The sequence below is a fragment of the Notamacropus eugenii genome, chromosome 3 (assembly GCF_028372415.1).
Source record: "Notamacropus eugenii isolate mMacEug1 chromosome 3, mMacEug1.pri_v2, whole genome shotgun sequence".
NCBI lineage: Eukaryota > Metazoa > Chordata > Mammalia > Diprotodontia > Macropodidae > Notamacropus > Notamacropus eugenii.
Window position 1 is genome coordinate 459,662,704 of NC_092874.1, and position 16,754 is coordinate 459,679,457.

Sequence of the window (16,754 nt, forward strand, 5' to 3'; positions counted from 1 at the left end):
GAACCTGTGACCTCAAGGCCTCATGCAGTCCTGTAGGTCCTCAAGTGTGGTCCTTTAACTGAATCCAAACTTCACAGAATAAATCCTTTTAATAAAAGGATTTGTTCCATAAAACTTGGATTCAATCAAAAGACTGTGACCACAGACCTAGAACACCACATGAGACTGCAAGTTCCCCACCCCTGCCACAGGTAGACCAATTGTTGGAGACTTTGTAGAGACAACTGTTGGTCAGATGAATGTTGACTTAGATGACCTCTGGATTGTCCTTGGATTCTGAGAAATGCATTAGGAATGTCTCAGGTACTTGGTTCAGTTCAATACCCCATTCTGATATGATACAGAGACAATATTGCATATGTGTGTCTTTGGGGACTGATATTTTCATTTGTAAAAAGGCTATTTTGAGATTGTTTGGTGGGAGAGGACACTTATGTCCTAACCTGTACTGATGAAATAGAGTCCTGGAGGCAAACATAGGGGCACAAGGAGCTGGCAGAAACAAAATCCAGGAGGATGGAGCCTGGAATTTGTAAGGAGTGAGGCGTCCCTACGGCCCAAGCAGCCACTCCCGAGGTACTCAGTATTCTGCTTTAAGAAGGAAGAGTGGCGGGAGAACTGGCCTTGGAATTCAAAAGCCTTTGGTTTAGGAGCTGCATCTGATACATATGGAGGAAGTGAGCCCCGGGGAAAGTTACTGATTCTCTCAAGGTCCCAGATAGAAGGCTAGAAGATGCAGCACTGGGGCCAGTCTGCATTCCAGGGACCTCCTTAAGAGGTCTCACATCAGGTGAAAAAAAGCTTTGTTACTTTTCATCGTCTGCTTTTATCCTGCCTCCCTAAATAAAAGAATTGTAAGGCAGATTTTTGGAGAAAAACAAAAAACAAAAGCACCTACGAAGCACCTACTGTGTTCCAGGCACTGGACTAAGTGCTTTATAAATTTACAAATATATGAACTTTATGACAGCCCCATGAGTAGGCGCTATTATCCCCATTTTATAGTTGAGAAAACTGAGTCAGAGGTGAAGGGATTTGCCCAGATTCCCACAGATAGGCTAGTTAGAATCTGAGACCATTTTTTTGGTGATCAGGTCTTCCTAATTCCAGCTCAGAGCTCTATGCAGAATCAAGAGCAAAAAGTGTAGTTCCCCAAGGGGCAGATTTACACGATGTCATGAAAAGTTTCCTAAACACTTAGATGTGTGGTTGGGCACTTTGGGTGGTGGAGATTTCTCCCTCACTAGATATGTCTAAGCAAAGACTGGATGACCACTTGTGAAATTAGAGAGGGATTTCTTTTCAGGCTACATGGCCTCTGAAATCTCTTCCAACTCTTGAGACTGTGCATTTGTTTTGCCATTAAGGGCTTCCTTAATCTTTTCTTAAAATTAGCAGCCCCAGATTCATAACTATACTACTATGTAAGTAATGGATCAAGTTTCCCCCTGCCCTGGGTTTGATGGTAGAATCCTGCATACGTTACTATCAGAACTTTGTGTTGAAACCAATTGGCTCTACATACAAACTGCTTTATGAATTAATTTCCAAGCTGAAAGCCATGTCAAAGAAAGCTATTACTTTCTTCTTGAAAAAGAGAGGAGGAGGCAGGAGGATTCTCTGCTATTCTTTTCTTTCCTTGAAAAATAATCTTCCTAGTGTGGCCTTGATCCACCTTCAACTTAATTGACTAAGGTCAAGCCCCTGCATTCAGAGGAAGCTGCCAGATAACCTTTTATTCCTCACTGAAGGGCCCTTAATCTCCTTGTAAAGGATGAATGCAAATTTAGAGAAGATTTGTCATCAGGGACAGACACTCGAGGGTGTGTGTGCACGCGTGTGTGTGTGTGTGTGTGTGTGCGTGGAAGACCAATGACAAGTGTTCCTCCTTGGATCTTGGGTCATGGTTTTCCAAACATGTTAAGACCTTGGATCCAGTGAACTCTGCAGTGGTTACTTAACAATTTGAGAAGAATTTCACATTGTCGTTAAGACCAGGATGGGTCAGTGTTTACCCTTCTGTTAGAGGAAGGCGCAGTGAAGGCACATGATGACTAATGTTTAATATGTCCTGAGTTGGGTCCAGTTGAACACCCCCACCAAGGCTCCAGCTAGGATTTGTTCAGGTATTAGTTGCTAAGCAATAGGCTTCATTATTCCTTAGAGGTCGTGGTTAAAAGCCGGAGTCCTTTCACGTCGTTCTAGGGAGGGCATGTTGTCGAGGAGAGAGCCTTTGTTTCGGCATCAGCATGGCTATGATGGGTGAAATAGTGAGGAAACTAACTCAGGAAATTAGCCTGTAATCACATTAGTTTGAAGTGGTGCAGGCAGCAGTGATGGAGGCTGTTTTCAGGAAATCGTTTGTTTCCTAAGGGGCTACTGCAGAAGGTCTGGCTGTTAAAACGTTTGCATATCCCTTCAAAGGGGAGAGTTGAAGCAAAACCATCCTCCCTCCCCCCTCCCCACCACTCCCCAAAGCAGCCCCTTCAGCAAGAGACATGCTCGCTTTTCCCTTGGGATTGTCTTTTGAGATATTTTGTTCAGCTTTATCAGCATTCAGAATTACAGGATTTCAGAACTGGAAGAAATCTCAGAGGCTATTTTGCTACAGTAGAAAGAGCATTGGCTCCACCGTCTGAGGAGCTGGGTTCCAATCCTGACTCTGGTAATTACTGTGTGGCCTCAGATACGTTACGTTACTCAGCTTCTCTGGGTGTCAATTCCTTATCTGTGTAATGAGAGGCTTAGATAAGACAGGCTTGGAGGTCCCTTTCTAGGTTCAGGGTCCATCTGCTTTCGAGAAGAATTCTCTGTAAAAGCATGTTGATAAGTCGTGATGCAGGCTTTACATGAAGACCTCCAGTGAGCAGGAACCCACTATTCCCTGGGTCAGCATGGTTTAAAAAGTCATCTCTTGAATATCTGGCATATTAGGAAATGATAGGTTGTTATACCAAGTGTCTATGATAACTGCCTCCAACGATGGAGAGTAAGAATTTATAACATGTCGCTAAGTCTTAGAGCATTGCCTGAGTCTAAGTGACTGCACTGAGGTGCAGCCTTAATGCAACTGTCAGAGAAAGGCTTTGAACATACATCCTCCTGACTGAATCCTGTACATTTTACATCACATTTTTAAAAACTTAATGTAATTTTTAATTTGTGGAATAGAACAAGCATTTCCATAACATGGTACAGTAAAAGAGGTTTGCACATGAAACCACAAGTCTGTTATGTACCATTCTCTATTATCACGTAAATTTCTTTTTTCTCATTTTTTTTCTTCCCTTACCCTGCCCTTCTCATTGCATAGATTACACTGCCTATGATCACTTTGGTTTTTATAAACTGGAGACAAACATTGATGAATTTCTCAGCCAACCTTAATCCCTTTTTGATTTCTGAAGCTCATACGGCTAGGTCCCCTAGTGTGACTGTGGATCTGGGAAGTGGTTCCATTATTCACATTTTCATTGTTTATTTCCATTGTTTTGGAACCAGTGACCATATTTTATATGTAATTTATAACTTCAAATACCGCAAATTTGAGTACTACAACCACTTCCCATGATTCATAACACATCCATCATAATCTCCCTGTAGTTTTAATCTTAGGATCATTGATTTAGAGCCAGAAGAGACCTCAGGGATTACACAACCCAGGCTGCATTCTCACTGTACAAATAAGGAAACTGAGGCCTAAGGAATTTGTGATTTTCCCAAGGTCACAATAAGTGTTAGAGGTATGGTGTGAACTCAGGTCTTCAGACTCCAAATTCAGTGACCTTTGTACCATACTGTGGCCCTTTTCTGGCACTAAATATTCTATCTAGGTTCATAACCTACAACATCCTTCCCTATTTAAATTCTTATGCCTGTATCCCCACGGCGGTGGGGGGGGGGGGGGGCGGGGGAGGAGAGGTTCCAGTGACATGTCCATGAGCCCAAAGTGAGTTGAAATAAGGGAGGTAGAAAAGTATAGCAGTCAAAGTTGATAACGAGTCTCCAGGTGACCTGGCATTTATTTTTTTCTACTTGAATGGAGTCCACCCATCTCCTCCAAAATTTAAAGGACTAGCCTTTTGACATTGGGGCTTTTATTGTAGTAAAACACCAGGTGGGGAGTACTCCAGAGAGCTGGGTAGCTTTGTTGGCTACACACCCTACTGTCTCTCTGTGAATGACCCAGATTTAAGAGCCATCTCATGAATCCTGTCTTTTGTTGACCAAGTGCCATGGAAGTGGCCCAGTCGCCAAATTGATGACCCACTGAGACTCAGTCATCTTGCATACGGAAAGCACTTTCTTATTAGACTCATGCTATATGAATTGCAGTGGAAACAGAAGCTACTAGTCACTTTAAAAAAAAAATTAAAGCTTTATTGGTGATTTTTTTTAATCACAGTTATCTACATGTATATTTATATACCTGCATCCAATGAGCTACCCTTATCCAACAGAACCAGTTAAGGAAAACCAATCAATACAGTGACCATATCACAAAATGTCTGCAAGATTCTGTACCCATGGTTCCCCACCTCTCCAAGAAAAAGAACAAGGCACATCTCATTTCTTCTCTGGAGCCAAAATTAATTTTAACAATTACAGCCATTAGCTTCATAGTATTCTTTTAATGGATATTACCGCAGTTGTTTTATATATGACTTTCCTGGTCCTATGCGCTTCATTCTGCATCTGTTCATGAAAGTTTCTCCGATGTTTCTCTGAATTAATCCTAATAATAGCTAATATTATATATTACTTTAAGGTTTACAAATCATTTTACAATTATTATCTCCTTTGATCCTCATAACACCCTGGGATGTAGGTACTGTTATTACTCACATTTTTAAGGTGAAAAAACTGAGGTAGATGGATGTGAAATTACTTGCCAGGATTACACAGACAGTAGGTGTCTAGGACTGGATTTGAACTCAGGTTGTCTTGATTCCAGGCCCAGTGTTTTACCTACATTACTACTCACTTGTTACTTAGACCATCTAGTTTTAAATCTATGATCTTTTCAACTTTTTGTCTCTTTCATTCTTTCAACAACTTTTTTTCCCTATCTCCAATGTCTTCTGTCTCCAATCTGATCCCCCTTCTGCCACCAAAATATTCTTCTTGGTGCACAGGTCTGATCATATCCCTTTCTTCAAACAATTTTCAGTAGCTCCCCAGTGCCTGCTGAATAAAATACAAATTCCATTATCTGATAATTGAAACTTTGTGATGTGGCCTTAGTTTACCCATAGTGGATAGAGTGAGGCTATACTTGAAGTCAGGAAGGCCTGGAGTCCCAACTTTGCCTCAGACACTTTACTAATTGAGTGACCCTGAAAACTCACTCATTCTCTCTCTCTGTCTCTGTCTCTCTCTCTCTCCTTCTCTCTCTGGGCCTCAGTTTCCTCATCTGTAAAATGAGGAAAATGAACTGGATTAATCAATCAGATTGTGCTAACCACTGTACTTGATGACTTCTAAGGTCCCTTTCAGTGCTAAATCTATAATTCTAGGATCCTGTCTTTCCAAACCCAGGACCCTCATATACTTTGGGAATCAGTCATATTGTAAGTTTGGTTAAGTTTGTGAGGGGTGTACATGTCCTATACTATGAATGAACAAACCATTTATTAAGTTTTTACTGTATGCCATATACCATGGAAACTGCTGGGATTACAAATAAGAAAACTGAGGCAGCTCCTGCTCTCTTAGAGAGACAGGACATAAAAGAAAGATCAGCTGTAAGGCAGATGGCAAGGCCCAGTAAGACAAGGAGTATGCCCTTTTTCATCTTTGTGTCCTTAATACCTTAACATGTGCTAATTACATGTTGGTTGGATGCATTTGAGCATATATAAGTCTCTGTTCAAGACACCATGATCCTATGTGTAGGCCCTCCATTGAAGAGGAACATCCAAACAAGTAAGTTCATCTCCTGGAGATTTATCTATTTTGGAGCAATTACAAGGATAATAAGGGAGCCTTTTCTGATACGTCTGCTTGAGGCTTCCCCATTTCTAGCAATTTTTGCCCTCCACCCTACCCCGTCAAGTCATTGTATCCAGTTTCCTTCCCTCTAGCATTATCCAGCAGTCAAGGAGAATTCTTACTCAATGGAGACTTTGTTGTAACAATGTCCAAAAAGGAAATCAAAATTGGAAATGCTGTCATCGAGTACAGTGGCTCAGACAATGCAGTTGAAAGGATCAATTCAACAGATCGAATTGAGCAAGAGATTTTGCTTCAGGTAAAGCTTTGGAGCCCATTTCAGCTACCTTTTCTTTTCCTAGCAAAGATGGTCTATGGAAACAATCTTTTTTTTTTTCAGGTCCTCTCAGTGGGCAATTTGTATAATCCCGATGTACGTTACACGTTCAATATTCCAATTGAAGACAGCCCTCAACACTTCTACTGGAACAGCTATGGACCTTGGCAGGCATGCAGTAGACTCTGCCAAGGTATCTTCTTGGAGGTTGGGTTTTGCTTTGTTTTCTGAAATGATGATGTTGCTGCTACCTACGAAGTTCTCTGTCCACACACTGGGCTCAAATTTCCTTTTTCCCTGTCCTCTTGATCATCTGAATCTGTGTATTCTCTTGAATAGTTGAGAATCCCTCCTGGTTCACTGGCCTACTGCATTTCCTAAATTGGTTTCCTTTTCCTCCCAGGGCCAGATTTTGAAGTCAGATTATCTGAAGTCTTTTTACCCTTTCTCCTTAGTAGATAATATAGTAGATAACTATCCTGGAATGATAACTTATTGGTATTTTTTTCCTTTCCTTTCTCAGGGGAACGAAAGAGAAAACCTGTCTGCACCAGAGAATCTGACCAGCTCACAGTTTCAGATCAAAGGTGTGATCGAATTCCTCAACCAGAGCCAGTTACAGAGCCTTGTGGCACTGAGTGTGAATTAAGGTAAGGCTGTGGGTTTCCCTGATAACCATATGTTGTGTTAATGTCATTGGGGTTTTCATATTTTCCTTACTCTCAAATCCTTCCCTGTCTTCTCAAAGAAAAGAGTGTCCACCAACTTACGGTCATTTGGGAACTGATTATCCAAGTCTGGTGTTTCCATTTTATGGAGGTTTCCTACTTCTCCTTTGCCTATCAGACCCGCAACTCCAACCCAGTCTGCCAAGCATTTATTAGAGTCTCTTATGGGTCAGGAACTGTTCCAGGTGGTGGCAAAACAAAAGAGAGTTCTGCCTGCAAAAGAGAGTTTGGTAGCTCTTTGTCAAGTCACAGATTCAGTTCTTAGAGCTGGAGGGGACTTCTGCAGCCATCCTCCAAGGGCGTGAAAAGTACAGCAAACTGTCGCTACTTGGTGGGGGAAAGATAGAGGCTAAAACAAAATTCCATTCAGTCAGAGAGTGGCTAGAGCACTGGACTTGGAGTCAGGAAGACTTGAGTTCAAATTCTGCTCTAGACTTGAAACCCTGAGCAAGTCACTTAATATTTTTGAATCTTAATTTCCTCAATGCGTAACCGAGATGATGCTAAGACGTACTTTGGAATGTTGTTCTGAGGATCAAATGGTATTATCATGGAAAGCATTTTCCAAACATAATGTGCCATGCCTGTGTTTGCTGCTGTTTCTTCTTCTTCTTCCTCTTCTTCTTCCTCTTCTCCTTCTTTTCTTCATCTTTTTCCTCTTCTTCTTCTTCTTCCTCCTCCTCTTCTCTTCTTCTTCCTCTTCCTCTTCTTCTTCTGCTCATTCCTCTTCTCCTTCCTCTTCTTCTCCTTCTTCTTCCTCCTTCTTCTTCTTCTTTTTCTCCTTTTCCTTTTTCTTCTTCTTCCTCTTCTTCTTCTTCTTCATCTTTGTCTTCTCCTCCTCCTTCTCCTCACCCTCCTCTCCTTCTCCTTCTTCTTCTCCTTTTTCTTTTTCTTCTTCCTCTTCTTCCTCCTCTTCTCTTCTTCTTCTCCTTCTTCCTCTTCTTCTTCCTTCTGCTTCCATTTCTTCTTCTGTTTTTTCTTCTTCTGTCTTCCTCCACCTCCTTCTTCCTTCATCATCATAGTTATTATATTAACAATAACAGCACAGTAAACAGAGAACTTGCCTTAGAGCCTGAAAGACCTGGCTTCACTTCTTATCTCTGCCCAATATATTGGTTGTGTGACTTTGGCCCAGTTCACTTAACTTCTTAGTGTCCGAGGCAACTCTCTTCCTCTCTGTTATCCACTTACCCACCTCTAAATCAGTCTCTGCTGGCTAGATAAGAGTCTCATGTAACAACCAAGAATGGTCAACTTTCAGCAAGTAAAAGTCAAACAACAAGCATTTATTAAGTGCTTACTGTGTACCAGGCAAAGAATGTACAGACCTTCACTGAAAGAGGGAATTTTCTTATCTAGGAGTTCCCTATACCAAGAAATTATAGGTCTAATCACTATAAGCCAATTTTGTTATTATTGTCAGTAGTGGGGATAGCCATTCACTTTGAATTTTTAAGCCATCCAACTGAGGTGATGACCTGTCAATTTTAAATGGTCATTTAAAGGGTTAGTTTCACATAGGCATAGCCTAAAACATTCAAAAAAATGTATGTTCCTTGAGGGAGGGGACTGTTCCTTTCTTGTCTTTATCTCCAATACCTTGTACATAGGAGCTACTTAATCAATACTTCTTGAATTTAATTCACTTAATTTTGGATTATTTATATATTGGAATGATCAAGCACACCTCCATGTCCATTATCATTTCAATCTGGAAAGCCAAGTCAAATGGCAGTCATTCATTCATTCTGGATTGTGTACAATTGATGGAGTTCTTGTATTCTCTGTATCCTCAGTGATGAGAACTGGCTGGTTTATTTCTTTCTGTACATTAGCCTTTTGTCTTGTTGGAGAGAGAAATAGCAATTCTTAGGATCTTTTCTTTGAGTTCCTCTCTAAAATCTCAGTTCTCACTTCCAAATCTCTCTACTGGCTGCATGGGAAATCCCATGAATCAGACATAGCTGGGGGATAGCAGCTCCCAGAGGCAAAGCACATGGAATGTTGAACATTCCCCATTGCAGCTTTGTAAAAGACCAAGACAAAAAAAAAAAAGAAAAAAGTACAGGTCTAACTTTTTACAAAAGGCTGAGAGTGATATTATAAGATTATAAGAATAAATGCTTCTTTGAGAGCTCGCTTTAATATCTTGTGGGCTGAGATGATGTTGAAGTGAGGGTCCACTTTTTTCATTTTGTCTCCATCCCTAATTGGAACCATTCTGTTTCTCCCAGTGCCACCATTGTTTAGCTTTGACAGTGTAAGCCAATGCTCTGCTTTTTTCAGGTGTTGGCCTTGAATAATTTTCCATCATCCCGAGGAAATTCACAAAAGTCTAAACAAAAAGGAACCCATGAAAAAAATCATCCCAACTTTGTTCCTTTTCCCTCTCTGAACTTTTTTTTATTCTATTAAAATAATAATTCCATTATTATTTTATTCTATTAATTTTTATTCTATCCTATTATTCTATTTTATTCTATTAAGTGGACAAAATAAAAGTACTGCTTTGCAAGGTCATTGGGAGTGGGACCTGACTAAGATGATCTGTGTAAAGCACTTTTCAAACTTTAAGGTGCTTTGGGGTCTAGACCTTTGAATTAATCAGGAAAGCCAAGACAGATTAAGCTATGTATCTGTTAACTCACATTCCTAGAGGGCCATCTAGGACTTGCCCATGTTCACAAAGCTAGTCAGAGAGAAGTCTGGAAATCAGGCCTTGGTGACTCTCCATTGAACTACAGGTGCAGAAAATCTTTTTTACCCATATAGATCAGGAACCTATGTGAAACTTATGGTCACCTGAGGCAATGACAGGTTAAGAATCCTTCCCATAGTCCCAGAGCTACTTTATGTCAGGACTTGAACACAGGCCCTCCTGATTTCTAGGCTAGATTTCTACTATATATCTTCTACTGCTACTATGATAGTAAAGTGTTGTTCTGTATACGTTGTAGTGCTTGATCAATATTTATGTTGCTGTTTGTTAGGGGAAAGAAGTAGAGGCCAAAAAAAGAAATAAAGCCAATTCACTCAAATGGTAGCTAGAACACGAACCTGAAAGCAGGAGGACAAAGGTTGAAATCCCGCTGTAGAGGCCAGGCGAGTCACATAAAATCTCTGGCTCAGTATTTTCATCTGTATGAGGGAGATAATGATGACAGTTTTCCTTATAGTGTTTTTGTGGTAAGTACTATTTGGAGCTGACTACAAGCAGGGAGTGTCAGGGCACCAGCTTGAAAATGGCTCATGAAAGCTGATGGTTAAATTTTTAGTAAATGCTACCAATCAGGGCTGGATGTGTTGTTGTGTTGTTCATTGTCTAGATTTGAGAAAGTGATGAATAAAATGTTTATAATGCCAATTAAACTTGAAAGTGTGTCACAGGAACTTTTTTCCCTCTTGATTGTTAAATATTTATCTGCATATCCCTGGATAGGATTATGATAGGAAAGACAAAGGAAGAAAGGCTTGCCATAGTGTCCCGAGGACCTAGTTATAACTCTGGTTGTGATTTATTTTTCTTTTATATTATCTGGCGTTAGAAGCTCTGTTCTGAACTGCTAGAAGAAGGGATTCACATCTAACTCCTGTTTTGCTCCTGGCAATTGGATGAAAACCCAGGCCTCTACCCTCCATCCAGGTCCCCTGGATACTAACAATTCCTCAGCCTGACTAGAGCCCAGAATACAATGGTGATATCACGGCTCAGCCCACTGCAGAGTAGAAGTGGGTGAAAAAAATCCCAAGAATGAAGATTCAAAAGGAAACTCCCACATTCCCACAATTCTCTAACAGGGTGACAAATATCCTTGAGGAATGTAATGGGCCACACAAATGCACGTTCTTTCATTGATGTGCATCTGTCCTCAGTGTTACAGCGAATGACTTCTCTTTGGCGCTGGACAGCAACAGACCCAACTTTTCACTTCTTCTCATATTAAGATTCATCTCAAAACAACCCAATGAAGCATCTTTGAGCCTAGAAAATATTCTTTTTTTTTTTTTTCTTTCATTTCAGTTTGGGCTCTGGGTTATTTATGTTGTCTTTCTTTTCAAAACTGGAACACTTCACAAATTTGCATGTCATCCTTTCACAGGGCCATGCTCATCATCTCTGTGTTGTTTCAATTTTAGTACAGATGATGCAGAAGTGACCGCTCAATTTGATTTTCATTGTGATTGATAATAAACCCTGATGCCACAGCAGTAGCTAGGAAGAGATTTTTCAGTTAAGCAGCTTGTTGTGATTAATTGGGGTGCAAAGAATAGCTAACGATATACTCATGACCTAAAGCATTGCTATCTCCATCTGAAGCTCAAAAAAGTTTACCACCTTCCATAGTTTCCAGATTCTTGTACATCAAAGAAAGGACTTTGCCTGAAACTGTAGGTGAATAATGTTTGTGGGGAATAGTAAGCTTGGTATAGTGGATAGAGGGAATTGCCTTACAGTTAGAAAGTTCTGGATTCAAATTCCTCCTCTGATATCTCCTATGCTTTGATACTATATCCATGTGACTGATCATTACTTGACCTGTCAGGACTCATAACCAGTTTGCTTAAGAAGATAATTTACATATGAGAAGCTAATCCGCATCAGTGGTAGGAGATTACATACCGTCAGCTCTCTAAATGAATGAAATCAGAAGGCTGGACAATATTTTCTTTCTTATAACATCTGTTTTAGGCATCTGGCTGTTTTTCAAAATGGCAAATAATAATTCGTATTTTAGAGTACTTTAATACTTGCAAAATTCTTTCCTGTAAAACTTTCAATTTGTTTCAACAAGTATTTACTTACTCCTGTAGTGTATGGAGCCAGGAAGACCTGAGTTCAAATCCCACTTCAGACACTAACTGTGTGATCCTGGGCAAGTCACTTAACCTCTGTCTGCCTTAATCCACTGGAAAAAGAAATGGCAAACCAATCTAGTATCTTTGCCAAGAAAATCCCATGGACAGTGTGGAAAAGGTCAGAGTCTTAGACTCAGAAGGGCCTCAGTTCAAGACTTCCCTCTGACACAGACTAACTCTGTAACTATGAGAAAATTACTTCATTTGTCAATGCTACAGACTCTGTAAGACCTTAAGTTTCAGATGGGTTTCTGATCTGCACTGGGTAGAGGTGGATTTTTGTACCTGGGGCTGGATTTGACCTGAAGAAGACCTGAGTTCAAATCTTTTCTCAGACACTTTTTAGCTCTATAACCCTGAGCATGTCACTTCACGGCTCTTTCCCTCAGTTTCTTCATATGTAAAATAGAGGTGATGATAGCCCATACCTTATAGGATTATTCTGAGGGTTAAACGACATATGTAAAGTACTTCCCAAACCATAACTGTGTATATATTATGTATAATATGTAATGTAATATATAAGATATAATATTGTTTTATGTAATATGTTATACAATACATATTAACTGCTACTATTATCATTGTAAAATTTTTATTTTTATTTCATCAGACAAAATTCCAGCCTAAACAAACAAAAGACACAGGCTCATAAAATGAGAGCTGGAAGTGATTTTTAAAAAGCTATTTAATTCTACGCCCTCATCTTACAGATGAGGAAAGTGAGATTCATAGAACACCCAGAGCTTAACACATAGCAGGTACTTAAAGAATGGTTATTGACTGCCTGTTTATTATTAAGTGACTTTCCCAGGGTCACACAGCTAGTAAGTATGAGAGTCAGGAATTGAACCCAGGTATTTTCACCAAGTTCAGAACTCTGTCCATTAGGCCACATTCCCTTTTACTTAATGGTACCTCTTCTCAAGCTTTGGCTAATCATTGAGTCATTAATAACTTATATTTGCATAGCATTCTATGATTTTTAAAAGATGCTATCTCCACAATAACCCTGGCTGGCCAACGGTAGAGTTCCTTTTACCATGATCCCCCTTTTGCAGATGGAGATACTGTAGTTGGATAATCTAGCATCATCACACTGTCTATATGTATCTCCTGACTTCATGTATTCCACACTGTCTATGATACCATGCTCTTTTCCTTTGAGAATTACTTCCTTTCACCAGGCAAAGGATAATATTGTAGTGTTCTCTCATAGCCATGGGCCCAGCGAGTATGGGGACCGGATGCTTGGCTCTCTCAACTCAGGATGGAAAACAGCGTTTCCTCAAGGGTATGGTGACGGAAGGCCAAGAAAAGGTAGCCAGGAATCAAAGGGTGGATGAAAGTTCCAGATCTCCCTGTTGAGTTTGTCCATATAATTGCCTTACTTCCTCAGGGAAACAGAGCCCACCCTGCATAAGCTGTGACAGGATGAGATAAAGCATTGTTCTATGGCTTTTCATTGAAACTGTTCCATATTAGAACCACTCCCCCAAAAAAGATACCATTACACTCATAACAGAAAGCTGCTATAGCCTACTTCACTTTGCCCTTCAATGTACTCTGACCTACTGGGACATTTCTGTGGGAGACCAACAGAAGTTTATGCCTCATGACAGGCAGTGCACCATTTGATCAGGGTGGGAGGGAATATGTTGAAGTGTAATGGGTTTCAGGAGGACTGGTTGTAACATTGAGACCCATTGGTGTCCATTTTGGGGATGGAAATGTCTTCCTAATATCTCTCTGCTGGATCTGCCAAGAGAAGGCAATGAGAATGGTGAAAGGCCTTGAGTTCATGTTCTTTATGTGTGGATAAGTCGAATAAGCAGGAGCTGTTTTGCCTGAAGAAGAAGACATGGTGACTGCCTTCAAGTATTTGTAGAATTGTCATGGGAAAGAGCAATTCAGTTGGTTCATCTTGGTCCTTGAGGGCAGAAATAGGAGCCGTGGGTAGTTTTCAAAAACGCAAATTTGGGTATGAAAGGAGGAAACAATCCCTAACAATTAAGTTGTCTAGAGGAAGAAGGGGCTTCCTCAGGAGGTGCTGGCTTTCCTTAATCAGAGGTCCTCAAGAGAAGAACAGATGGGTGACTACTTGTAAGCAGGCTATTGAAGGGAGTTTTTCTCTTGGTTATAGATTGGAATATGTGACCACTGAAGTGCCTTCCAGCTTTGAAATTCGGTGATTCAGTCATCATCCTACCCTTTCAATATTAGTGTGAAGCCAAGCTTTATTCTTGGCCTTCTCTTTTGTCTTGTCTTTATCTTTCCTTCTTTCCTCCTCTCCTCTTCCCCTTCTCCTGTCTTCTTCTCTCCTCTTTTTTCTTCTCCCCTTTCTCGGTTCTCACTCTTCATGGGGGACTGTCTGGATCTATGATTTCATCAGTGTAGAAATCACCAATACAGAAATTCCCTCCACCACTCATATGAACATTTATAACTCATCATCTTAGGGTTCAGATTGCTAGAGGGTATTGAGGAATTAAAAGATTTGACCACTGACACAAAGCTAGTATGCATTTAAAAATCAGGTCTTGAGACTCATGAATCCAGTCTCCAAGGCTGGCCCTTTGTCCACCATGCCAGACTGACTCTTATTCCCTCAGTTAAGGATATGTGAGTAGTCATGTTCCCAACCTATGACAAACACTGGCTTTGTCTATTTTAGAAACAAGATGAGGCCCAGAAAGGGAAAGTGATGGTCACTCAGCAAGTATGTGTCGGGGCCAGGACTTAGGACCCTGTTGTCTCCCTTTTCTCTCCACTCCCTTTGTGTGACACCATTATGGTACTTCAAGAATCTCTCCCTTGGAAGGTAGGAGCCTGTTGTAGTAGTGAAATGGACATTTACTATGGTGTTACAGATGAGCATGACAACCTGTCACCCAGAAATGGCTAGTTTCACTATCACAGTTCTGACAGCTCACTGCCCTGTCATTAGATGCTAGATACCTGGAGACGTTTGACAGCTCCCAGTGTGTGAGTGGGGAATGGGAGAAGAAACTTCAATGGCCAGAGAAAGGGGCTGAACCTTTGTCCTCTACTCCATAGAATGCACCTCTTCAGTTCCTAATGGAAATTAGAGGGAAAATAATGCTTCACTGTACAAAAATTTGCTTTGCTCATGACCATTTCAGGAATGCAGCTCTTGTGTAAAGTGAGGCAACTGATGCCAACTACTTTAAATTCATTGTTATTTGGAATCTGCCAGCATCAGATGGCCTATGACCTGGGTCATCGAATTTAAAGTAGTTGGCATTCCCCAGCCGACTGGATTGTGTCTTGCCATTAAAATTGCTTATTTAATACCAATGATATGTCTTTTAGATCAGAGAGCCCTTAACTTGGATAACTCCAAGCTACAAACCAGCAGCTACATATGGGTAGGAAAGGGGGCTGTGAGGCCCACATCTCCCTTCATCTTCCCTTCTTGATGGAAACAGGGGTATAAAAGGGGACTCTTGATTAGGCCAGAGAAGGCCTCTCATTTATGGAAGGGATTATCTCTCCTGCTTGTTTTCTCTTGATTACATCCTTACTGAGACAGACAGAGAAGGGATCATTCTAGGATGTAGCAATCCAGGACCCCCTCTGACTCCTGGTCAGTTAGAGGAGAAAAGGCAGGAGCATAGGCAGACGTGGTTGTGGACAAATGGGTACCAGCAAGTCCAGGAAAATGTCCCTCATTCACACTAGTCTTCCTAGTCTTCCTTCCCCTCAGTTCAACAAGTATTTTATTGATGCCTACTTCTGTCTGTCACAGCCTGCAGTAGGTAAGAAATTTTAAGACCTGGCCACTACCCTCAAGAACTCAGTAAAGTCACTAACAATCTAGTTGATTAATCCAAGTGTGTGGCTTGGTTTCTGCCTTGAAGTTTACAGTCTTCCCTCCTTTCTTTCTTCCCCTCTCCTCACCCTATTCCTTTTCCTGTCCTCCCTCTCTTTCCTTCCTATAGCATTTTAAGGTTACAAAACCTTTACACACATATGGTCTTTTGATCCTTACCAAAACCCTGGAAGATTGATTACTGCAGGTGTTATTGCCATTTTATAGGTGGTGAAACTGAGTCTCAGAAGTGAAATGAGTTGCCCATGGTAACCCAGCTAATAGGTATAGGAGGCAGGACTAGAAAGTGAATCAGTTTTTGCTAATTCTCAACCCCAGAGTTTTCAGTAACCAGGCCCCAGGCTCAGAGCTGGAAGAGAGCTCTGAGATCACTTAGTAACATTTGGGGAAACAGACCCAGAGAGATGAAGTCCCTTGCTTGTTAAATGCTTTACTTGATTGTAAGTAAAACAAATATTGAATCATCTGAAGCCTTTCAATTAAATTTTTATTATTCCTTGAGTTTGCCATTAACTAGATTTGACTGTATCTGGACAAATACCAGTGACATTCATGACATTACATTCACGCTTTACAGGTGAAAACACTTCATCTTGTTTGAGCCCCATCACAACCCTGTTCATTAGCTGGTACAATCGTAGTGGATCGACTGCTGGATTTGACCTGGAGTCGGAAAGAACTGAGTTCAGATCCTAACTTAGGTCTTATAGCTGTGGGACGCTGGGTCAGTCTACCCTTGATTTTCTCAACTGTAAAGGATGAGAATAATAGTACTTGCCTTGAAGGGTTGTTATGAGGATCAAATGAGATGATGCAAGCCATGTAAAATGTTTGGCAAACATTAAAGTGTTAACTGCTTTTATAGCTAAGGAACTGAGACAAGATGAAATGACCAGCATTTCATTGGTTGAACCAAATGATCCTTGGAGATCCCTTGCTCTAAGTAGCAGCAGTGAAAAGTGATATAGCCAGAGCTGTTAATTCCCATGTCAAATACTCTTTCCATTGAACCACACAGTCTTGCTAGGCTCCTAAGGAGATAAGCTTT

At 40.7% G+C, this 16,754-nt stretch overlaps 1 protein-coding gene and 1 non-coding gene across 5 annotated transcripts in view; one reads left to right on the plus strand and one right to left on the minus strand.

Annotated features, from left to right (window-relative positions):
* ADAMTS9 (ADAM metallopeptidase with thrombospondin type 1 motif 9) overlaps nucleotides 1-16,754 on the plus strand; it is a 197,033-nt gene that overhangs the window by 75,370 nt on the left and 104,909 nt on the right. For all 4 annotated transcript variants that reach the window (XM_072598761.1, XM_072598760.1, XM_072598762.1 and 1 more), the window contains 3 exons: nucleotides 6,084-6,250; nucleotides 6,332-6,461; nucleotides 6,792-6,918. In XM_072598761.1, the coding sequence (XP_072454862.1) occupies nucleotides 6,084-6,250; nucleotides 6,332-6,461; nucleotides 6,792-6,918 (424 nt within the window). The remainder of the gene's footprint in view (nucleotides 1-6,083; nucleotides 6,251-6,331; nucleotides 6,462-6,791; nucleotides 6,919-16,754) is intronic.
* Nucleotides 11,052-11,157, minus strand: LOC140497876 (U6 spliceosomal RNA). The gene has a single exon (XR_011964887.1). It is a non-coding gene; the product is annotated as a U6 spliceosomal RNA (small nuclear RNA).